The following is a 25,298-nucleotide window of genomic DNA, read 5'->3' as shown; positions in this document are numbered from 1 at the left end:
ATCTAAGTTAAGGTAAAATACTACTTGATGAATGCATTTGCTGAAAGCATAAAATGAAAATCATTTGCTAATATAATATGAAGTGGAACAAAATGATAGATTGACATTAGATATTAAATATTATCATTATTAATTTTGTCTAATATAGTATCTTAAATTCATTTTGGGCCTATACACGAGAAGATCGCTTATGAGTTACTCTTTACAATACATCTCTTTTTCTCTGCTTATTTGACGTATAAAATAACATCATAATTTATATTATATTATTTGCATTATACTCTACATCTATAAAATATAGATAATCTCATTTGGACTGGCAAAGGTTTCAAATATTTATTTAACGAAGATAAATCATAATTTATCTAAGATTATTTGATATTTATTTAACAAAGAGATGTTATTTAATATTTGTTAAATAAAACTATTTATTTAACAAAGAAATGATACATCTCCAATTCAAAGATATAAAACACTACATAACAGCTCCCATCAATGCTTTAGTTTAATTCTCTATTCTTTGCTTTAAGATGAAATGTATAAACCCAGATTAAATATGCTGTTAAAAAGTGACAGAGAGGATCTTCCTACTTCACAGGACACGGCCAGAGTTGGCCAGCAATGCTAGCGGCTCTGCATTGCATTAAGGTTGTGCGCTGTGCTGCTCTGCTCTGCTCTGCTCTGCCCATCCCCCATACTGAGATACCAAAGCAGAGTTGTGCTGCTTTTGCAAGCAGCAAAGCTTCAGCTCGAGTGAGAGGCAGGCAGGGAGAGAGGGGGTGGGGAGAGCAGAGAACGAGAGACGGTGTGTTATTCTCCTAAAAAGATATTTTTCCCCAGAGATCCTTTCTCTATCTCTTTTTAGATTCCAAACTGAACCACAGTATAAATAGATGGGCTTATTTTGTGATGATAATGTATTCTGCCTTTCAACCACTTTGTGTGGTTTATCTGATTTTCTTCTTTACTCGTGCGCTCTCCCTCCCTCTCGTTTTTCATTTTCACTTCCTGCTTGCAGACTAGCTCAACCCACCACCAACCCTCCCTTCTCTTACTTTCCTAACGCATTTCAATCAGCACAACCCCCTAAAACAGTGTTTCTCAACCGGTTTGACTGACCCAACACCGCGCCAAAATTGTTTTTCATAGGAAATGATAATGAAATGTACTGATAAATGCATGTGTAGGCCACACTTTGTTAAAATTATGAACGTAACTTCAGCTAAAAGGGAAAATTTGACTACAGCTACACATAATCTGTATTTAACATCGCCTGTAGTGTATTTCATTTTATAGTTTTTTGATGATGTTGGTATATGCCTGTTTAGGCCAGCAGATGAATTTGTACCAAAATACCAAACATACAGCATTTGAGAAACATTTTATCCTTCGTTTTTAAAGTTTAACATATAAAAAGCTATAAGATATCATAAGAAATGTATTTTACTTTCACATGCATATGGTCAAATGCATGTTATGATAGAATTTTTTTTTTTTTTACTAAAACGTGGGGTGTTAGATACATTTGTTTATCCAGACAAGTAAAAAAATTAACATTTTCAACACCAGGCTTAGGCCTACATGCAATTTACATAACGCACAAAACACAAAAATGTATGCACAATATTTCGGCTTTCCATTTTCCAGTCCACTTTAGGGTTAAAAGTAAATTAGGTGTGTTTGTGTGTGTGCGCGCAGACTTTGGTATTTTATAGGCAGTGCAACTGCAAAACCAGTAAGACGAGCTTACTTCATGGTGAGCCTGCATGCAACTAATGCAATGGTAATATCTGGCTATATGGTTTCATTCAGTTCACTCCAGCCACAGTTTTCCCACCAAAATCTGTTCGAGGAGCAGTTTTCAAGCCTGCCGTTATGCAACGTCAATTTAACACCCCCCTCGAGCCAGCCCCCCTTCCCCGAATCCATTCCGCACTCCGAGCGGAGTCCGAGCCATGTTTTACTGGTCTCAGCGCACCTCGGTAAAATGGCTGTATCTAAGTGAGCCTCGTGCTGGTGTGATCCGTTCCTCGGCTGTAGTCTACTTCTGCAACAGAACCCCCCACAAATTCCGTGTCGGTTAAATTTCATTTCCCGGGAACTCGGTACGAGAGAGTCTAAAAAACGGCGCCGACGGTGGAGTCCGGATTCGGTCCGGCGTAAGGGGTGGGGATGAGTCGGGACACGGGTAAATTGTTGTAAAACTATTGTATTTACATTCAATGTTTCGCGTTTGATTGTGACCGACTCGCCGAGAGGGAGAGGGGGGGGATCATGGCCGCTCAGGTCGCCAGCGCTACCTCTCTCAACACCAGCCCGCCTTCCGAGCTGAAAAAACCGGATCGAGACCCAAAGGAGGAGTCGGTACCGGGGGAGAAGCAGCAGGAAAATAAGGAGCCGGGACTCGAGAGCGGATCTCCGGCTCGCGGGGAACTGCAGGACCGGGCCGATGTGGGAAATGCTGGGGGAGGAGGGGAGTCGGAGATGAAGAACGGCAACGGGAATCCGTCGAGGGTGAACAATAATCAAAATGAGGCCACCGGACCGGAGGGGAACAACCACCCTGGGATGGTACACCATCACGCGCCCGGGTTTCAGCCCGCTTCCTATAGCTACGCGCAGCACTACGGCCGGGCCCCTTTTCATCAACATGGCGGACAACAAAGCCCTGGCATGGCAGCTGCAGCGGGGCCAGGCGCGCTGTCGAGCAGCATGATGGACCCCTATCAGCCCAACTCCCATGATCACGGCTTCCCGAACCACCAGTACAACAGCTACAGTCCGTTCGGGAACCGAAGCCCGTACCCGGGCCAGGGCTACGGCATGAACTCTCCGCGCAGCGCTCCTCAAGCTCAGGCGGTAGGGGGGCAGTCAGCCAAGCAGCAGCAGCCAGCAGCGGCTGCATCCTACACCAATCAGCGGTATAACATGGGAAACCCGCAGCCAACATCCACCCCGACTCTCAACCAGCTCCTCACCTCACCGAGCGGTGCCCGGGGCTACCCGAATTACCCACCGAGCGAATACAACAGCCAGGACGGTGCTAAGGGACCAGCAGATATGGGCAGCAGCGGCGGGCAGTACGGTGGGGGCCATCCGGGTTGGCAACAAAGGACCCATCACCCGCCACCCATGAGTCCTGGAAGCACCGGGCAGCCCCTGGGAAGAAACCAGGTAAAATTCCAACCCCAAAAACTGCCTCTCTCTCGCTTTGCTCAAGTCATATGAGTGGTTGAAACGCACTGTGCTTGCTATTGTCTGAGCAAGAGACTCTATAAAATGGCTGCCTCCTTGGTTTTCCATAGCTGCTCTTCTTTTTCCTGCTTATATTTAGCTAAAATAACAAAACTTTCGTAAAGCCACACGCTTCGTAGCTGGACTTGTGTTGTGAGGTGAAAACTGTTGCCTATTATTGCTCGAGTTGAAGGTAGATCTCCGATTGAAAATGCGTATTTAGCTCAGGCTGCTTCTCCACCAAGAAGGCTTAAACGCGTTTAGCTTTTTCCTCATAGGCCTTTCTGTCTTTTATATGCTTTACTCTTGTGTACATTTGTCTAATATGCAATATTAGCCGGTTGGTGTGTTGTTTGTAAGTTCTGATATTAATTAAGGGGGTGATTAACATAATATCAGCGGATTTTTTCGTGTGGAAAAACCCGTCTTGTGTAAACCGATACGTGAGTGTCACACTTCCACAGTAGAGAAACATACGACAATTATCGTCATTTTAATCTAAAAGTGTACTTAAACGCACTTTAAAACGACGCTGCTAGTGCATTTGATGATGAAAAGCTTCGTTTTTAAAACGTGGACTCGGTTGAGTGTCGGTCTGTATGCGCGCAGCTTGTAAACACAAGCCTAGTGATTTGAGTAAGTGCAGATTGGTTTGCAGTGGGATTTGAATTGTGGAGGTAAAATCCTCCTGTCAAAGGCAGGAGACAGTTGGTCTTGGGTTGACATGCTCGCTGAGATCTGATTGGCTCCGCATCCTGTGCTCTTGGCCATTTATAATTGCATATGATGTAACACTGAAACACTTGCTGATTAGTTCATGTTGCTCACCTCCCTCACTCTTTCAGTAGTGTACTGTATATATGAAGTAAACATTTGGCAATGCTTTTAAAATGAATTATGCATATTGGGGAAATGATAGTTTATTAATTCAATAATTGAGGGTTGTATTAACAGAATGTTAATGATTTCTAAACTTAACTTGCATGTATATAAACGCATATATAATAAAATGATCCACGCAAGTCCTACATTTTTATTACACAGGAGAATAAAATACAAATGTGCCTAAAAATACGTTTTATTTGCAGATTTTATTCCAAGAATGTCAATATCAGCAAAAGTTGTGATTGGAAACTTTGTGGTTTCACGTCACTCATCGACTAGGAATCTTTAGTCCGTTTTTCAAGTTTTGGTTATTGAAGACACTTGAAAAATCTGTGTCTTATTTCTCTGGCCTGTTGGATATGGGACGAGAAAATCTTTTTGAATTCTCCTTAATTCATGCCAGTTGTTTACAGTATGATGTTGTGCACCGTTTCCTGTCTGGTCATCCTCTGCATGCTAAATGCTTGTTTATGTGGTGCTTATCATGATTGTTTGTCTTGGATATGTCCAAACACTTAAGTGCAATTTCAGGGTTGAACAACATCTGTTTAACTCAGTTAACTTAGTTTCTCGTACTAGGTTGAGGCAGCATGTGCTTCAGTTTTGTGTCGCTGTGCAAGCTGTGCATCTGATAAGGGGATTGAAACTTGCTGGTTTGCAAGGTTTTCTTTTTGCATAGAATTTCTTATTTAGATTTAGTTTGTTCTTAATTATCCTTGTTTTGACTTTGTGAAATGAGGATGTGTGAAAAATTAGTTTTTATACCAGAATCTCAATCTGTTTTTTTGCCTCTTTCTTAAAATATGAGCTTTGTTCCTTTTTGTTAACGAGATTAGGATCTCTATGGGATTTTTTTTTTTTTTTTTTTTTTGAAGTAGCTATTTATTAGTAAAGTTCTTGTCGAAAGGAAGTATGATCTGAGAGTTTAAGTTACAGACAGTGAGTATCTGCGATATTTGGTCTTCAGAATTTCCACATCATCTTTACATGTGCCCAAATATGTCAGGTATCATCATTAAAAAATGTTGATTAGTGTTCAAACCAAACCACGTGACGTAAGCAACCTATAATTAAAACACTACTGTTCAAAAGTTTGGAATATTGTTTTAATGTTTCATTCACAAAGGCTGCATTTATTTGATCAAATTTAGTAGAAACAGCAATATTTGTGAAATACTCTTAGCTCTTTTCTATTTTTAAAATATGATTTATTCCTGTGACTGCACAGCTGAATTACGCCAGTCTTCAGTGTCACATGATCCTTCAGAAATCATTATAATACGCTGATTTGGTGCTCTAGAAACATTTATTTTTATCATTGTTGAAAACAATTGTGTAGCTTCACTTTTTTTTTTTTTTTGTGGAAACTGCTACTGTTTTTTTCAGAATTATGAATAAAAAGTTCAAAAGAGCAGCATTTAGATTTTTTTCATAACACTGTAAAAGTACTTGCTGTCACTTTAGATCAATTTAATGCGTTCTTGCTGAATAAAAGTATTAATTAAAAAAACATACTGACACCAAACAGCACTGTAGGTTTTTTAGTTTTTACACAGAGCTTCTTGGTTATTAATTATATTTGCTTAATAGATTCATTTTGATGTAGCTTTGAACTTTCTCCTCTAATTATGTTTTAATCTCAGACTGAGTTATGCTCACTGCAGCGTCTGAATGCCGTCCTGCCTTCAGTCGATCTGTAAGTCTTGTGGTGTCCACCCCATCCCCCATGGCCAATCACAGCGCCCGTCCAGCAGCCTCTCCTGCCAAGGGAGCCCTCACTTTATCTTATGCAGATTAGCCATGTGCTGCTTTTATTTATTTTATTTTTCCATTCGGACACTGGGAAATGTCAAGAGCAGCTTGCCCTCAGTCATTTCACACTTTGGAGCGTTTACAGCCGTAGACCTCCTTTCAAGGTTTGAACTCAAGCCAGATTCAAAACGAGCCTCCTAGATATTAGACAGACATCCTAGGTGAGGTTTCACTGGTCCAAATTGGATAGGATGACACGGTGTGCTTTCTTGTTTTGTTATTTTTTTTCAATGTTGTGTCATTCGGTAATGCTGTTTAAGCTTCGGTCATCTTTGAGTCAGTGCCCATCTGTGAAGAACGAATGATTGTGCCGTCCGCTTTCACACAATCTGACTTACATTCACAAAATGACAAAATGATACATAAAAATAGACTAAACAACAGGTCATTTAAAAGCGTTGACTGACATTTGAGTAGTCAGTTTGGTTCCTAGTTTTGCCTCCCATCAGTTTAACACTTTATATCAACATGGATTTCATATTTGTCATTGTTAAACTTCATTGTCCAGCATGAATGCGTCATTTCATGTTGTGAAACCAAAATCAATGATGTTTTTATGTTCTGGGTCATCAGATGGAAAGAAGGACTTTGTGATATTAACGTGAGATATCAATATGATATGAATATGTGTGCACTTTCCAATCAAACTGTGTTTGATTAGAAGTTATGTTGCTTATCTATCTTTTGAACAGAATTTACAATATAATACGTCAGAAGATCTCTTTAATGTAACAATGATTCATCCATTGCTTAATGAACTTAAAAATATTTTATTAAAGTAACAATTATCACCTGAAACTTGACGTCATAATTTTAGCAGCAGAATGATATTCAGGATAAATATTGAAATTTTATGGACAGGTAGAGTGTAACAGTATCTGGGCAATATCGCTAAACATTTCTTGCTTTTTCAGCCTTTTGATGATGTTTTATACATGGTGTTATCCATTTATAAAACATCAAAGACTTCTTTAAAACCCCTTTTTTTAACTGGTATACTTGGAGTTGCAACAAGGATTATGAAACTCTTTCAATGATGTATTCTTTAGAATACTGGCCAGTTCAAAAAGGCAAAAGTTATCACCATATTCACAAATTTGCTATATTTTACAGGGCTCGGCAATAAGCAGTGCCGATAGCCCGGGGCCAGCGTGAAAGACGCTCGGGACCTTTGACGAATTTTGAAAGTTTATCATTTGCACATGTTTTTAAGCCTTGTTTATTTAAAATTTCATGCGATCACAGAGAGACGTGTCTCTGAAGGACAAATAGCCTACAAAAGTATGTCAAATTACCCGTCTTGACGATAAATTTGTTGCTTTAACAATGATTTATCTATGTTTAATTTAGGCTATACAGTGGAATACACATGCACTGATCGACCAGACATATTTCAACCAATCTATTCGGGGCTTGCACACAAACTCCATGCAATCATTTTTCAAAATGTCGTGTGTGGAAAATTATGAACTCTTTAAACCTCCGTTAACGGAGGTCAGAGACGCAAATAGGAAAAAATACCGTAGCAGGCAGAGGAAGATCACGGTTCACAATGCGCGAAATATTATCCTAAATATTAAAATACTGACTGTTTTAAGAAAAGTTTACATGGCGTTTTCTCTTCATTTGCCTCTGTATAATGCATTTAAACTAGCATTGGTAAGCATGACACTGCTTTGTTTACAGTTGTAACCAAAGAAACGTAATATCACTGTTGTTCCATAAGCGCCACCTGCTGGCAGAGACCGAGTTTGCGTTTTTTCAGTCTGTGCTGTTTTTCCCTACAGCATCTTTTCATTTATAATAAAATATTAATGATAATAAAATCATTTTTGCAGAGACAAATAATGTTTGAACTTTATACTTGTCAGGCTAGTAGGTTTTGATGTGGTATCGAAATTGGAATCAAGAATTGCTGTTTACTTCGTATATAAAATTTTGGTGTCATATAAGCTTATTTATTAAAATAAAAAATTACATGAGTCAAAAACAATAACAACAGCAACTATTTATTTATTTTTTTTATTTTTTGACCAGGCAAGTAAAAATTTTAACCCGTAGAAAAATCCTTAGCATTCAGATATCTTATATTTTGTGTAGGTGAACGCTGGAGAGAAGTTGATTTGGCTACATAGTAAACAAATATTAAGCTGACCTTCAGGATTTCATTTTCTTTGTGTTTGATAGATGTGGACTGTGGATGAAAGTATGCTTAATATTTCATGCTTTTGAGTTTTCTTTTCTCTTTTTTTTTTTAATGTACAGGAAGGGGAATTATGATAGAAAGACAGCATACTACTTTTCATTTCTCTGTGTGATTGAGTTTTGTTTCCTCACGTACATTAAGTAGTTGTTCAAATGTGAGTATGTTACTAGTATGAAATATTGTATTTGAATGCAATGCAAGTATTTAATTTGCATTCATTTTTAACCTGGAGGAGAACAGGATATAGACTCGTTGCTGTACAGCCATTATAAGGATGTTTGTTTAATTAGCATTCAATTATTAATATTTAAAAAGTTTTAACATACACATGTTCTGCATGTACCAGAATTGAATATTGGAAACTTTTTGTGTTTTGTTTGTGCTGTTGCTGTTTGTTAGTTCACAACTAAATGACTCCTCTTCCAACTCCAATATTTATGTGACCCCCTCATCTTGGACTTTTATGCACTAGCACTCATCTGATTGGAAGTCAAGCTGGACCTCTCCTCTCATGTCATTAAGCCCCGTGTCATTCATTCGGTGCCAAGATTGCCGTCTTTTTCCGAAAAAAGGAAAAGCTGGCTTGGCCGAGGCTCAAGCAGAGCTACAGCTGGGATGTGTTAAATATTCGGCAGACTGCCCTCCATTTGAAATGAGTTATATATAGCACTGTTGACTTCCTTAACTAAGGCTGAGCAAGGTAACGGTCAGGTTAATAACCGTGGGAATCGGTAGCAGAGGGTTATTTGCTGTCTCTCTTTTTCCTTCTCCTTTTTCCACTATCGTTTCCCCCTCTGGCTGTTCTCTCTCTTCTTCTCTTGTGGTTTCTTGCATTTTTATTCTGTCCTTGCTATTCTTTCATTTCCACCCTAGCTTTTTAAAATCAAATTCTCAAGTGTGGGAGTGCAGTAGTACAGAATAATGGTTTGATTTAATGGTTTTGGAAAACGCGTCCTTGAGTTTTTAAAAAGCTTTTGTAAATGTCTTTGTGTAAAACTCAGTTTATGCTTTTCTGTCAATATCGTTGAGATACCTTTGCACAAACCACTTTGTCACTCTCGTTCCACAGACTCCAGGCTCCATGGATCAGATAGGGAAAATGCGCGGTCAGCCTTACGGGTCAGGCGGCCCTTACTCACAGCAACCCCATCAAGGGCCTCCTCCAGGGCCCCAGCAGGGGCCTGCTTACCCAGGCCAGGGCTACGGGCCCCCTGGCCCTCAGAGATACCCTATGGGCATGCAAGGACGTATGCAGTACGGCCAGCAGGTCAGTGCTCTTTCTCAGTGTTTTAAGACTTTAAATATGCTGCACTTTTGGTAATTATTAGGTGTGAAACTAATGCATATTTTGTAATATATTGCAATGTGTTTTCTCATTTGATTAGTTGTGGAGGAAAATACAGAGTTGTTTTGCAGTATTCTTTTATTGCGTTTTGTGGAGCGCTGACATGGATATGTCTTTCTTGTATATACTTTAGCTAGCTTTTTAATTTTAAAGTTAGTTTAGCAACATAGACACAGACACTCAAGGAAGGTTCAATGTACAAAAAGACTTCATCAGTTTGATCATAGTGTAACATGAAATTGCAGTCGAATGAAAAAGGAATATTAACTACTACATGTAGAAAACTCGATAGTAGTAATAGTTTATTAACAATTCAAGATGTGATATTACAATCAAATCATTATTATCTTTGACCTTAACCTATAAATTCAACATTGTTTTTAAATATGTGACCCTGGACCACAAAACCAGTTGTAAGTAGCACTGGTATATTTGTAGCAATAGCCAAGAATACGTATATTATTGTTTTCGTTTATGCCAATAAATCATTAGGCTATTTAGTAAAGATCATGTTCCATGAAGATATTTTTTAAATTTCCTGTCGTAAATGTATCGCAACTTAATTTTTGATCAGTAACATGCATTGCTAAAAAGTTCATTTGGACAACTTTAAAGGTGATTTGTTTGTTTATTTACTTTTGCACCCTCAGATTCCAGATTTTCAAATAGTTGTATCTCGGCCAAATATTCTCCTATCCTAACAAACCATACATCAATGGAAAGCTTATTTATTTAGCTTTCAGATGTTTTTTTGAAAGCTATTGGTTTTCTGGTTTTGTGGTCCAGGGTCACATATGGTTATTTACCAAACATTGCCTGAATATCTTCTGTTTAAATTTCAGAATGCACCATCTTGTGAAAAAAGGAAAGAATAAGAATTATTACATTCATTTGAAGTCAAAAGATTTTTTGGCTTTAATTTTTGGGTTAAATCACAGTGTATCATAGTGTTTGTTGATACAAAGCTTGACAAAAATAGCAATATGTAGCATATTGTGTCCCAGGTATCATGGGATCTTTAGCCATTCCTAGCCTTAATAAATAATTACAGACGTGATGCTGGACAAGGTCATACTTTATGGTACAATAACTACATTTTATCCTTGTCTTATTATTTAGGGAATAGGAAGGTTATTAACTTTATAAAAAGTTATTGGGCAATGTATATTGCGTGCAGGTTTTAAATAAAGCCCATCTGATCTCTTTTAGCATTAAACTTTGTTTTACTAGTTATTATTTATGCAAACTCATATTAACAATAAAAGGGAATTTCTGATCGTCCATAGACAGCAATGCAACTGACACGTTGTAACAGTTGTAAGGATGTCATTAAAATAGTCCATGTGTCATCAGTGGTTCAACCATAATGTTATGAAGCTACGAGAATACTTTTTATGTACAAGGAAAAAAACAATACTGACTTTATTTAACAATTTCTTCTCATCTGTGTCAGTCTTGGATGTGTGTTTAAAAGTTGTTGTTGTTGTTGTGTGTGTTTTTTTTTTTTTTTTTTTTTTTTTTTTTTTACCCACATGATATAAATTAGTGTTGGAAATACCATGAGTGTAATGATCTTCAGTGCCATCCTACTTGTTTGCACAGATGCCATCATATGGGCAGCAGGGACCAGGGGGTTACGTGCAGCAGGGGCAGCAGTCCTATTACGGCCAGCATGGTCAGGGGCCTCATTCGGGCCAGCAGCAGTCGCCATACCCCCAGCCTTCCCCTGGGCAACCAGGAGGTCAGGGACCTTATTCACAGCAACCTCACGGCCCCCAGTCATCTGGCCCACACGGACAGACTGGCCCTCCTTACCAACAACCCCACATGCCCCAACAGCCACAGGGGCAGATGACCGGCCCTTCGCCGGCCCCATCGCAGTCCCCGTACTCGCAGTCCTCGGCAGCACCCCAGGCTAGCCAGTCTCCCTATCCACAGCAACAGGTGCCTCAGTCCCAGCCCTCGCAGCAGGGGAGCTCCCAGGCTCCTCCTGCATCCCAACCCAGTTACCCGCCTAGCCAAGGCCCACCACAACAACAACAGCAGACGCCGCCGACATCACAGCAGCCACCGCAGACACCCACACCTGCTTCTCAGCCGCCCGCGGGACACGGACAGATGCCGCAGGGACAGCCCACGTCGTACTCCCAGAATCCCCCACAACAACAACAGCAGCAGCAGCAATCGCCGTATCAGCGTTTTCCTCCTCCTCCTCAGGTAACTTAAGCTTTTTGCTTTCATATTAAAGTGGTGGTTCATTGTGGATGAAAATACGAAAATGAAAGTTGCAGTTACTGAGATTGACTATAACTGTTGCTCGTGGTGACAAAGTATAAGTAATGCTTTAGTTCACTCCAGAATTAAAATTTTCTGATAATGTACTCACCCCCATGTCATCCAAGATGTTCATGTCTGTCTTTCTTCAGTCGAAAAGAAATAAAGGTTTCTGAGGAATACATTCCAGGATATGTAGTCTTCAATGGTGATCAGCGTGTTAAAAGTCCAAATTGCAGTTTCAGTGCAGCTTCAAAGGGCTCTGTATGATCTCAGCCGAGGAATAAGGGTCTTATCTAGCATAACGAATTAAAAAAATAATAATTTATATATTTTTTTTAACCACAAATGCTCATCTTACACTAGCTCTGCGTCGACAACCTCACGCATTACGTAGTCACGTCGGAAAGGTCACGTGTGACGTAGACTGAAGTACTGAAGTAAAAAAAAGCCCTTTATAAAAGGTAAAACAGCAATGTCGGACAAATTTGAACTTGGGGGAGAAAATGAGATGGAATTATTATTATTATTATTATTATTATTATTATTATTATTTTTTGCTCTAACCTACCTTAATGCATGAAGTTGTAGACGCGCATCGCAGAGCTAGTGCAAAACGAGAACTTGTGGTTAAAAAGTATGGAATTTTTTTTTTTTTTTTAAGAAAATGACCAATCGTTTTGCTAGACAAGACCCTTATTCCTCGGCTGGGATCGTGTAGAGCCCTTTGAAGCTACATTGAAATTGCATTTTGGACTTTCAACTGGCTGATCTCCATTGAAGTCCACTATATGGAGAAAAAAATCTGTAATGTTTTCCTCTAAAACCTTAATTTCTTTTCGACTGAAGAAGGAAAGACATGAACATCTTTGAATTATCACAAAATTTTAATTCGGGAGTTGGCTAATGCTTTAAGTATCACAAATTTACAATGATCAACACTTATACGGCATTTATTATCATTTGGTTATTGCTTTTTTTTTTTTTTTTTTTTTTTTTTTTTTTTTTTTTTTCATACAGTAGTGTTCAAAAGGTTTGGGGTCAGTAAGATATTTATTTATTTATTTTTTTTTTTTGAAAGGGGTCAATACTTTCAGTAAAGATGCATTAAATTCATAAAAGTGTTACAAAAAATGTTATAAACATTATTTTATTTCTATTTAAAATAAATGCCGTTCTTGTGAACTATTCATCAAAAAAAAAAACATGAAAAAAATGTAATGCCACATTGCTGTTTTTATCATTGATCATGTTTCCTGAGCACAAAATCAGCATATTAGAATCATTTTTCAAGGATCATGTGACTGGAATAATGGAATAATGGAATAAACTGGAATAATGGCTGATGAAAATTCAGCTTTTCTGTCATAAGAATAAATTACATTTTAAAATATAGACAATAGAAAGCAGTTCTTGTAAACTGTAAAAATATTTCACAACGTAACGTTTCAACTGTATTTTTAATAAGATAAATGCAGTCTCAGTGAGCAGAAGAAATTTCATTTAAAAAAGACTAAATCTACCTGACTCCAAGTATTTGAACAGTAGTGTCTTATTTTCTAATAATAATGTGTTACTGAGCAATAATTAACAGTGAACAATAGTACATTGAGTTACTTTTACAGCATTTATTAATGTAGGTAAAAAAAAAATTAAATGGTTGTTCATTGTTAGTTTAAATCTAATGCTTTAATGTTACCTAATGTAACCTGCCAAATTATCAAAAGCATCTGCCAAGTACTGTAAATGCATACGTTTTCTACACTGGATGGTGTTTTTAATTCTATTTACCATGTTTATTTCTGAGCATATGCAAATTAAAAGGTGGGATGTTAATAGCATGTTTAATATTCACTTTGTGTGTTTGAACTAAATTGGAGGGCTGCTTTTGCATTTATTTGAAGTCTGGAATGCATTTCATTTCACAGTGCCACCACATTTACAGACTCGCACAGTAATAAAAGCACTATTGTACTTATTCTCAAGTACAAAAACAGAAACTTGTATTACTAACAGTGAGACTCATCGAAACCCATCTGTAAGCAAAGCAGCTATAGATGCACCCGCTGTCCTAAATGCTTGCATTGAATGACCTGGGCTGCCTTTTACCCCCTACAGGAGATTTCCCAGGAGTCTTTTAGCTCCCAGTCCAGCGCTCCCCCCTCCGGTCCGCCTCTGGCATCGAAGAGCAGCACAGAGGACATGCAGGGCAGACCCTCCAGTCTACCAGTGAGTCTGACACTTTCATTTTCACACAAGCTGTTGACCGCGTCTGACCAGATTTAAAGATGCATTGTGAATTTGACAGATTCGCAAATGCGCAATCAAGTCGTTTCAGTCAGACGCTCTATTTTATGTTGACTTCTAGATCGAGGTAATTAGCTTAAAGATGTGAGCATAATTCAGCCTCAGCTGCACCTTTATCTCAGGAGTGATTATGTAGGACCTTTGGGGTTGTTGCTAAATGAAGAACTTCATGGTCTGTCACGGAAATATATGCCGTCTGTTCTCTCTGAACCTTTTTTTGTACTCTCCATGTGAATTCTGCTTCTCTGTCTCCGAGATTTAATTGCATTTGAGTGTTATGACCTGTGAGACTGTGTCTGAAAAGGACACACGAAGAGACAACCAGCTGCGCTGACTCAGCACACGTGCAGCCGACTGCCGTAGCCATGGCAACCTCAGGGACGCTGTGATCTCACTTTTTTTTTCCCCTCCTAGATGAGATAAATAAGGCCAGCAGCCTCTAGCTGTGTGATTGTATGTGTACGAGAGCACTTGAGCGTGTGTGTGTGTCCCAAAGACGAAAAAAACTGTGCCAGAGTTCATTGTTGTCAAGTGGAAGAAGCTGAGATTTATTTTAAAGAAGAAAAGTTTTTGTGGTATAATTAAATTTTGATATTGTGCTGCTGATGCTAGTTTTTACAGACCTTGTTTGTTTTTTTGTTTTTTTGTTTTTTTTTTTGTTTTTTTAGTACAGAATATGCATCTTGCCTTGGGTTAACAATTAAGCAACAAACAGGTTTATTTTTCAAAATCTGTGAAAGCTGAATGTTGTTGATTTGGATAGGAAAACGTGAGTAAAATAAAGATAATGCCATGAAGAGTTCTTTGAGACAGCTGACAGCTTCATTTTTAAAGCCCTAGCAGAAATGCTGGAATACCAAATGATAACACCAGCTGAGCCTGTTCTTCTTTTTTTTTTTTCCTTTTTTTTTCTTTTCGTTTTCCCTTCTATTTGTGTTTCTGTCTTTCTATGGGAACACAGATTATTTTTCCAAGTAAGCTCATATTTGCAGTGCATGAAATGGAAATAATATGCATTTTCTAAATGAAAGTTGTTGGTCTTACTGTGACAGATTCATTTTTCAAAATGTATTTTTTGAATTCTTAATCAACATCATAACTCAACCTTTCAGTGAGATGAAAGACTTCTCTGGTGACACTTGCCGGACTCCAATCATTTAGTCTGCTTAAAGGGATAGTTCACTCAAAAATGAAAATTCTGTCATTATTTACTCACCCTCATGTCATTTCATACCCATAAGACCTTTGTTCATCTTTGGAACACAAATCAAGATATTTGATATAATTGATATAATCAGTTTTCTGACCCTGCGTAGACTGCAAGAGTCCTACCATGTTCAAGAGAAAGGTACCAAGAACATCAACAAAATGGTCTGTGTGACATTAGTAGTTCAATGGTAATTTTATGAAGTTACGAGAATTTTTTTTTTTCTGAGCACCAAAAAAACTAAAATAATGACTTTATTTAATTCTTCTGCCATTATTGAGAGTTCTATGTCAGCAGCACCCCACGCATACATCGTGGTACTTTCGATAATGGCTGAAGACAGTAATTCAGGGGAGAGAAATTGTTGAATAAAGTCATTAGTATTTTTATTTATTTATTTTTTTGCGGACAAAGAGTATTAGCTTTATAAGTGTAGTAGTATATTAATAGCTTTATAAAATTACGGTTGAACCACAGATGTCACATGGACTATTTTGTTGATATTCTTAGTACCTTTCTTGGCATTGAATGTGGGACCCTTGCTGTCTATGCAGGGTCAGAGAGCTCTCGGATTTCATCAAAAATATCTTAATTTGTGTTCTGAAGATAAACAAAGATCTTACGGGTTTGTAATGACACGAGGGTGAGTAATTAATGACAGAATTTTCATTTTTGGGAACTTACCCTTTAAACCCGAGCTAGCATATAGAAGTCCCCACCCTACTTTTCCTTCTTTTCCAAAAATGCGGAGGAAAAAATCTGTCACTATTTCTGTGTGACTTTAATCGTAGATCTTTCTGACTTTCTCTTTACGGTTCTCTTTGCTTAGGACTTATCCGGTTCTATCGATGACCTACCTACTGGTACAGAGGGTGCTCTGAGCCCTGGAGTCAGCACATCTGGAGTATCCAGCAGTCAAGGAGAACAGAGCAATCCAGCACAGTCACCCTTTTCCCCCCACACTTCTCCCCCGGTGGGCTCGCCTGCCAGCGCCTCGGCATCTCGTTCTGGGCCGCTGTCCCCTGCCACGATGCCAGGTAGGGCTAGTGCACCTTAAATGTGACCCTGGACCACAAAACCAGTCTAGGGAGCACTGGTATATTTGTAGCAATGGCCAAAAATACATTGTATGGGTCAAAATCACTGATTTTTCTTTTATGCCAAATATCATTAGAATATTAAGTAAAGATTATGTTCCATGAAGATATTTTGTAAAATTCCTACTGTAAAAAAATCTAAAATTATTTTTTTATTAGTAATATTCATTGCTAAGAATTTTATTTGGACTATATATATATATATATATTTTTTTTTTTTTTTATTTTTTTTTTTTTTATTGTTTTTTTTATTGTTTTTTTTGAGTATGGGTTTGTGATTCGAATACCAGTTTATCCTCATTAATGAAAGATGGTTGAAGTGCTTGAAACATTTACATTTAAACTATTTTAATTTTAAAATGTATATAAAAAATTGTTCTTTAATTTGTAGAATATGATTCTTTATTTACATTTTTATTCATTTAGGGTTTTTTCACCACAATATTTGAATTTCTCATTATTAGGGAACCAGATGCCTCCCCGCCCTTCAAGTGGACAGTCTGATGGGATGATGCACCCTTCGATGAATCAACCTGGCATCGGCCAAGAAAGAGGTAATTCTTCTACTTACTGACTTTTTTCCATCCTGATGCTTTTTTTTGTTTGTTTGTTTATTGTATCAACACATTAATCTTGTTGTCTGGACAGGATATATGCAGAGAAACCCTCAGATGGCACCCTATGGGTCTCCACAGTCTAGCTCTGCACTTTCTCCTCGTCAGTCTTCTGGAGGCCAGGTGCATGCTGGAATGGTCCCTTATCAGCAGAACAACTCGATGGCAAACTATGGGCCTCAAGGTGGCCAATATGGCCCACAGGGTATGTGGCAACATTTTATAATTTTAGAACAATTAGGAAAAATGTATTTAAAATTAAAAATAGGTCCCATGTTGAGAGAAGTTACTGTAGGTGTTGGACTTTTATCTTTCTCTTTTCGCTGTCCCTCCAAATCCTTCTTGCTCTCTCTCTTTTTCTCTCTGTGCGACCAGTGGATCACAGTGTGGTTATTTTTAGCGTCAGTGAAAAAAAGGAAGTTGACGTAGCATGGCTCACGTCAGTTGAGCAGCTACAGTGACTGTGGGTTACAGCAGCGCTACATGCTGCTAAAACACTCAAGGGCCTGGAAGTCTTTTAACAAGCCCACCAATGAGGCATCCTTATCCCACCACATTTGGCCAATGCTAACTGCTAATTGACCAAACTGCTTCTACTGTTGTGGTGTTCAGTCTTTTTGTTTCATTCCTAAAATATAAGATAAGATATCTTATTAAATTAGTTAATTTCTCTCTACAGAAATAACTAAACTGCTTTTAACGTCATTGTATAACTATTATATAGGTTTGTTTTGCCTTTTGTGCATTCATATATGTGACCCTGGACCACAAAACGGGTCATAAGGGTCATTTTTTTTTTTTTTTTTTAAATGTATACATAATTTGAAAGCTGACTAAATAAGCTTTCCATTGATGTATGGTTTGTTAGGACAATTTTTGGCCAAGATACAACCAGTGGAAAATCTGGAGTCTGAGGGTGCAAAAAAATCTAAATATTGAGAAAATTGCCTTTAAAGTTGACCAAATGAAGTTCTTAGCAATGCATATTACTAATCAAAAATTAGGTTTTGATATATTTACGGTAGGAAATTTACAAAATATCTTCATGGAACATGATCTTTTCTTAATATCCTAATTATTTTTGAATCATTATTATATAGAAAAATCTATAATTTTGACCCATACAATATATTTTTGGCTATTGCTGCGAGTATACCTATGCTACTTAAGACTGGTTTTGTGTTCCAGGGTCACATATTTTAAAACGGAATAAGTACTGTTTACACAATCCTGGAAACTTTGTATCAAATTACAGCTTCCTGTCTTCCTCTTCAGGTTACCCTAGGCAACCTGGTTACAGTGGCATGCCTAATGCCAATTACCCAGGCCCTGGCATGGGTGGATCCATGAACCCTATGTCTGGACAAGGAGGAGGAGGGCCAATGTTTGCTGGAATGCCTTCTGGAAGGATGCCTCATGGACAGATGGGTGCACGTCCCTATGGCCCCAACATGGGTCCCAACATGGGTCCCAACATGAGTCCCAATATGGGTCCTAACGTGGGCAACATGCCCCCTCAAGTGGGAACCGGGATGTGCCCACCTCCAGGCCTCAACAGAAAGCCGCAGGATGCCGTATCAATGCAGCACGGACCCTCCAACTCAATACACAACAGGTACACAAGAACTAAACTTACACGTTTGCATTGACCTGTTACAAATACAAATGTTCAGCTTGTTTAAAATCAGGTAGTTTGAGGTTGAATGTTGTGTTTTGCCTCACAGGCTACCAGGTTACCCCAATATGTCTCCTGGTCCTGGTATGATGGGCTCAGGACCTCCATTTGGCCCTTCCATGAACAACATGCCTGGTATGATGAATACCCAAGGTTCACCCTATCCTATGGGTGCTAACATGGCTAACAACACTAGTGGTAAGATCATAAAAATCTTTTTTTGTTTGGTACAGAACCTAGTTGAAGTGCTTTTCACATGCCAGATCAAAATCACATTTAATGTATCTTTTTATCTTAGGCATGTCACCTGGTCCGGACTTTGGTATGGATGGGAAACTTAACCAAGCCCCGAAAATGAACAACAAAGTTGAGGGGACGCCCAAGACAGAATCAAAATCGAAGGTTTGCTTCACCTTTAGATAGAAGTGTAATGTCTTCACAGCAGAAATCAGTCATCCTTTGTTGCACTTCCTGTGTAATTCCTTCTATGTAAATTGCTTCTGTCTAGAAGTCAAGTTCCTCCACCACAACCAATGAGAAGATCACTCGGTTGTATGAGCTAGGCCCAGAGCCGGAAAGAAAGATGTGGGTAGACCGATACTTGGCTTTCATAGAAGAAAAAGCCATGGGCATGAGTAACCTGCCGGCTGTGGGACGCAAGCCCCTTGATCTCTTCCGCCTCTACGTGTCCGTCAAGGAGATTGGAGGTCTTACACAGGTATATTCAAGCTGCCCATACACATTAAGATAATGTTGAAGGTCTCAACTCATTTTCTTGAAGGGTGTTTGCTTATATCCTCTGGCGTCCTTGTAATTGCAGGTTAATAAGAACAAAAAATGGAGGGAGCTGGCCACAAATCTGAACGTGGGGACCTCCAGCAGTGCTGCCAGCTCTTTGAAAAAGCAGTACATTCAGTGTCTGTATGCTTTTGAATGTAAGATTGAGCGTGGAGAAGACCCGCCACCTGATATCATGTCTGGAGATAACAAAAAGAACCAGGCCAAGATTCAGCCTCCCTCTCCAGGTGAGTTCTGCCATCTTGAATTTGTATCATACTTTGTATGGAAGCAAATACAGGTGAATCTTAACAATATAGCTCTTGCAACAAAACCCCCTATTTAAATTAATTTTGTTTGCATGGCACAGCTGGATCCGGCTCTCTCCAGGGGCCCCAGACGCCACAGTCCACCAGCAGCTCCATGGCGGAAAGCGGAGACTTGAAGCCCCCTACTCCTGCATCCACCCCACACAGCCAGATGCCCCCAATGCCAAGTGGAAGGTGAGTTTTGCTGACTTGTCTTGTGGCACTCCATGCATTATTTGACTGCGAACCACTCCTTACCTGTCCTGTTTCTTAGGAGCAGTGTGAACCTGCAAGATCCATTTTCTGATAGCGACTTCTCTCGGAGAAACACTATGACCCCCAACTCTGGCTACCAGTCAGGGATGAGCACCCCGGAGATGCCTGGTCGCATGGGACCCTTTGAACCCAATAAAGACCACTTTAGTGGTATGCGGAAAGGTTTGTATTGTAATCATGTAATTATGAGCCATTATAGTTCATGGTAAGCAGCTACCTGATGTAATGAGCTGTGTGCTTGTGATCTTAGTTGGAGAACAGTTCATGCCCGGTGGGCAGGGTCCCAACAGCAGTCTCGGTGATCAGTACAACAGGGGACCACCAGGCCCAATGGGAAACATGCCCATGGGCCAGCGGCACCAATATCCATATGGCCCCGGCTATGAGAGGAGGTACACTGAAACTTTACTTTGGGAAGAAACTAATTCTTTTGCGTTCATTTCATGATGCAGTGAACTCTAACCTCTTCTGCATTGCGTAGACCTGAGTCGGGGATGGGCCCAGAAGGCAGCATGGGGCCTGGAGTGCCACAGCCAAATATGATGACATCCAATGCTGAATCTGGGATGTACTCACCAAATCGTTACCCTCCACAGCAACAGCGGTCAGTCCACTATCTGGTTCATTTTATATGGAGGTTGTATTTGTATATCTGCTATATCTCGTTCTCATTTCTCTTGCATGTGGTGCTCTGTGCAGGCATGAGTCCTATAGTAATCAGTATCCTGGTCAGGGTGCGCCTCCTGGTGGCTCCTATCCGAATCAGCAGCCTGGAATGTATCCGCAACAACAATCGGTAGGAAAGCAGTTAATGATTGATTTGATATTAAATGTTATTGAAAGACGTGTCGCGTATTTTAAATGTCATTTGTTGTCTTTAGAACTACAAAAGACCAGGCGATGGTAGTTACCCACCAGCTAAACGGCATCACGACGGTGAGATGTTCAGTGGGCCTTACAATGCTCAACAGCCACAGCCACCGCCGCAGGCTCCCCCTAGTGGTCCCTCAAGTGGTCAGGAAATGTACAACCAGTATAACAGTTCCTACCCTGGCTCGGACCGTCGCCCACCTGGTCCTCAAAATCAGTTCCCTTTCCCCTTTGGAAGAGATCGGATTCAAGCAGGCACGGGCCCAAGCTCCCAGGCTTCCATGCCGCCTCAAATGATGGGCAGTCCAATGCAGTCTGGTCCCGACGGTCCTCAAGGTGGCATGTGGCAGGGTCGAGGTGAAATGGGCTACCCCAGTTACCCCAACCGCCAGGGACCTCCTACTGGTCCCGGTCAGGGCCCTGGCTACCATGCAATGAATCGATCTGAAGACATGATGCCATCTGAGCCACGCATGAATCATGAGGGTCAGTGGCCTGGGCCACGGCAACCCCCATATGGCCCTAGTGGCGCCGGTCCACCAATGAGCAGACCGTTGCAGTCAAACTACCAGTCTCCCCAAACCATGCAAAACCACATTCCACAAGTGTCAAGCCCTACGCCCATGCCTCGGCCTATGGAAAGCAGGACTTCCCCCAGCAAATCAACCTACATACCCAGCAATATCAAAATGCAGAAGGCGGGACCTCCAGTTCCTGCATCTCACATTGTACCTTCTTCAGTACAGCCTCCAATGATGAGAAGAGATCTACCCTTTCCTCCAGGTTCCATAGAGGCATCGTCACCAGTTCTCAAGTCACGAAGGCGTCTTACAATGAAAGAAATTGGTAAGAGTTAATAATTTTTTGGAGTGAGTTTTGGTTACGTATCAAGCTCAGGCCTGTGAGATATGGAAAGATAACTGTATATTACTTTTGTAGGCACTCCAGAAGCATGGAGAGTCATGATGTCCCTCAAATCAGGATTGTTGGCGGAGAGTACATGGGCTTTAGACACCATCAACATCTTGTTATATGACGACAACAGTATTTCAAATTTCAACCTTATACAGGTGAGTCATTTTGGGAAAATGACTAAAATGTTTATTGCCATTACTCAAGTTTCATTTTAAATAACATAAAAAAATGTTTTCATTTGAAGCTCCCTGGTTTCCTGGAACTAATCGTTGAGTATTTCCGACGTTGCCTCATTGAGATCTTTGGGATTTTGAGGGAATATGAAGTTGGAGATCCAGGACAAAGAGCTCTGTTAGATCCCAGCGTGCTCAAAAAAGATGAAAACACTGTGGATGATGAGGCATTGGTTGATGGCATGGAGGAAGATGGAGAAACAGAGGAGGAAGATGAAGGAGAGGAAATGCACAGGTCAAAACATCAGGAACAACACATGGCACAAGGACTTCTCCAGATAAAGCAGGAAGAAAAGCCAAGGACACTTGAAGATTTTGTGAAGAAAGAAGATTGCCAAGGGACTGAAGGAGAGTCATCTGTAGAACCCAAGACTTCAGAGCCACCATGTCTCGAGCTAGCTGTTACTCAAGAGAAGCCCAAACAGGCTAGCAAGTTTGATAAGCTTCCCTTGAAGATTGTCCGAAAAAAGGATCCCTTTGTGGTGGACTGCTCAAGTAAGCTTGGCAGGTTGCAGGAATTTGACAGCGGCCTCCTGCACTGGAGTATCGGTGGAGGTGATACAACAGAACACATTCAGACGCACTTTGAAAGCAAGATGGATCTGTTGCACCAACGGAAGCGTCTTCCTGCGCAAGTCCCTGACAGGAAGAGAGGAGCTCAGAAGGACAGCCAGGCACCCTCACTGCCCTCATCCAGCGAAGAGCAAGGGAGAGAAGTGGACCGGCAGCCTTCTCCAGAGTCATCCACTGAGAAAGTGACCAACAGAGTTTCAGATCTGAGGGACGACAGACCTGCTGACTGCTTAGAAAATCCCTCGGAGGGGACTTCACACATAGAGAAGGATCAAGAGAAACAAGTCACAGAGACGACGACTTTGGAAAGCATCAGGCCAGCACCTCCAAGCCCGTCGTTACAGGGTCAGCGCTCCATCGCCGTTTTAGAAGATGAGCCACACAGCAAGGATGAAGCTCCTCTCGTCACGCTCTCAGACTGGCAAGATTCCCTTGCCCGTCGCTGCATCTGTGTCTCCAACATTGTCCGCAGCCTCTCGTTCGTCCCGGGCAACGACTCTGAGATGTCGAAGCATCCAGGGCTGTTGCTACTGCTGGGCCGCCTGTTGCTTCTCCACCATCGTCATCCAGAGCGCAAGCAGGCGCCTTTAACCTACGAGAAAGAAGAGGAGGTGGACGAGAGTCTCGGTAGCAAGAAAGACGAGTGGTGGTGGGACTGTTTGGAGGTACTGCGGGAAAATTGCTTGGTCACTCTTGCCAACATCTCAGGCCAGCTTGACTTCTCTGTCTACACTGAGAGCATCTGCCTGCCTCTGCTGGACGGCTTGCTCCACTGGGCTGTTTGTCCTTCGGCGGAAGCCCAAGACCCCTTCCCAAGTCTCGGGCTTAACGGCGCCTTGTCCCCCCAGAGACTAGTCCTGGAGACCCTCTGTAAGCTCAGCATTCAGGACAACAATGTGGACCTCATTCTGGCGACGCCACCTTTTAGTAGATTAGAGAAGCTGTTTGGTAACCTCGTGCGTCTAGTTGGGGAGCGAAAGGTGCCTGTTTGTCGGGAGATGGCAGTTGTGCTGCTGGCCAATCTTGCACAGGGTGACAGCCTGGCGGCCCGTGCCATTGCGGTACAGAAGGCCAGTGTAGGGAATCTGCTGGGCTTCTTGGAGGACAGCTTAGCGGCTACGCAGTTCCAGCAGAGCCAAGGTTCCCTACTGCACATGCAGGGGTCACACTTTGAGCCAACGAGTGTGGACATGATGCGGCGGGCTGCTCGGGCTCTGCTCGCACTCGCTAAGGTGGAGGAGAACCACTCTGAGTTTACGCTCTATGAATCGCGGCTACTGGACCTTTCTGTCTCCCCGCTCATGAACTCATTGGTGTCCCATGTCATCTGTGATGTACTCTTTTTGATAGGCCAGTCATGACAGCTGTGCGGAGCTGTGGCTCCACCTTCTCTGGTTTTCGTACTTCCCCCTTGCCCGTCCTCCCCATTGGCGAGTGGGGATTGAAAGCAGAGAAAATTGACTGTTTCTTGTTTTGTTTTTTTGTTTTTTTTTGTTTTGTTTTTTTAATTTATGCAAGCCCTTTCATATTACACCCACTGGTCCCCCCCGTTTTCTCTGCGTCTCACTTTGGGAAGGTTGTCACGAATTTGCTGTGGATCATGAACCAGAGCCTCAACACACTGACACAAACTGTAACACTGATGCCAACTAGATGACATGGACAGGGACCCCCCCAACTTTTGTGTCCTTGTCTGAGGGGAAAGTACTTTTTATAATAAAATAAATAAATGAATAAAATAAATAGCTTGAAAAAACAAACTATTTACCAAAGTTGCTGTCTTGTTTACAGTGAGTTTTGGGGTTAATTGTTCCTTTGTCCTTCCCCAAGAGGGTGCAAATAATTCACAGCTCTTGTTCACATTAACAGGTGGACTCTTCGTTGTTTGGTGGTTGTATTTTGATGCTACACGGTCAACCTTTCTGGATGCGTGTACAGCAGAAATGAGTTGTCATTTTCTGTACAGTACTCCACAACTGTAAACATACTGCAAACGTACTGCACTGTTCCACATGGGGAAAATGTTGGCTCAGTCGGCTTCGTTTTTAAACCGTTTTTAAACATAGGTTTGCTGGTGAAGAGAACCCCCCCTTCCCCCCCAAAATATCAAGGACGTACAACACCCTGACCTCTTCTCTTTAACCCTTGATTGTATGAATTGACCCCTATAAAGAAATCACCTCCTAGGACTGGTTTTCAACTTACGATGCAGCCGAGGCTGTACTGTATATAAGATGTTGTACATTTTCACCTCCTTTTCTCTCTCTATCTCTCCCTCTCTTTCACACACTCTCTTGCTTCTTATCCCTTTTTATCTATCGAGAATGAGAGCGGACACTCAAGTTGGGTTAATTGCATCTTAAAAGACCTAGGTATATAAACTGAACCATCTTTTGGCCTCCACGGTTCCTCCATAGTGCAGCAAACAACTGAAATATTTTAATTTCATCTCCTGGTACAACAAAATAACTCTAGATGAAGAAACACAGTCGAGATATTTTTTTCTCCAGTGATATGAATTCTGCATATTTGTATTTCAGACTATGTAGCTTAATGTAAATTCCTTGTTTTTTTTTTTTTTCCTTTTTGGCTCAATGAATATCATTTATTCACTATGAAATCTTTATACTATATGTTCCACGTGGTAAGAATAAATGTACATTAAATCTTGGTAAGATGTTTGTGATTAT

The 25,298-nt window shown here is 40.7% G+C and overlaps 1 protein-coding gene across 2 annotated transcripts; it reads left to right on the top strand.

The window, feature by feature from the left end:
• Nucleotides 1–1,954: 1,954 nt before the first annotated feature.
• Nucleotides 1,955–25,279, top strand: arid1aa (AT rich interactive domain 1Aa (SWI-like)). 2 transcript variants are annotated; one of them, XM_051131155.1, is made up of 20 exons: nt 1,955–3,174; nt 9,207–9,404; nt 11,085–11,699; nt 13,875–13,985; nt 16,100–16,307; nt 16,832–16,921; nt 17,016–17,186; nt 18,257–18,596; nt 18,706–18,854; nt 18,955–19,058; nt 19,165–19,374; nt 19,477–19,681; nt 19,804–19,936; nt 20,022–20,179; nt 20,268–20,409; nt 20,499–20,621; nt 20,717–20,813; nt 20,899–21,733; nt 21,827–21,957; nt 22,047–25,279. In XM_051131155.1, exons 1-20 carry the CDS (start codon nt 2,275–2,277, stop codon nt 23,967–23,969), a joined length of 6,843 nt encoding a protein of 2,280 aa, XP_050987112.1. In that variant the 5' UTR covers nt 1,955–2,274; the 3' UTR covers nt 23,970–25,279. The 2 variants fall into 2 exon arrangements, with proteins under 2 accessions (XP_050987112.1, XP_050987110.1); XM_051131153.1 differs by having other exon boundaries at nt 20,016–20,179.
• The last annotated feature ends 19 nt before the right edge of the window (nt 25,280–25,298 follow it).

Source organism: Labeo rohita, chromosome 16 (genome assembly GCF_022985175.1).
Source record: "Labeo rohita strain BAU-BD-2019 chromosome 16, IGBB_LRoh.1.0, whole genome shotgun sequence".
Taxonomy (NCBI): domain Eukaryota; kingdom Metazoa; phylum Chordata; class Actinopteri; order Cypriniformes; family Cyprinidae; genus Labeo; species Labeo rohita.
Note: the sequence above shows the minus strand (reverse complement) of the source record. Positions and strands in the feature narration are given on the sequence as shown.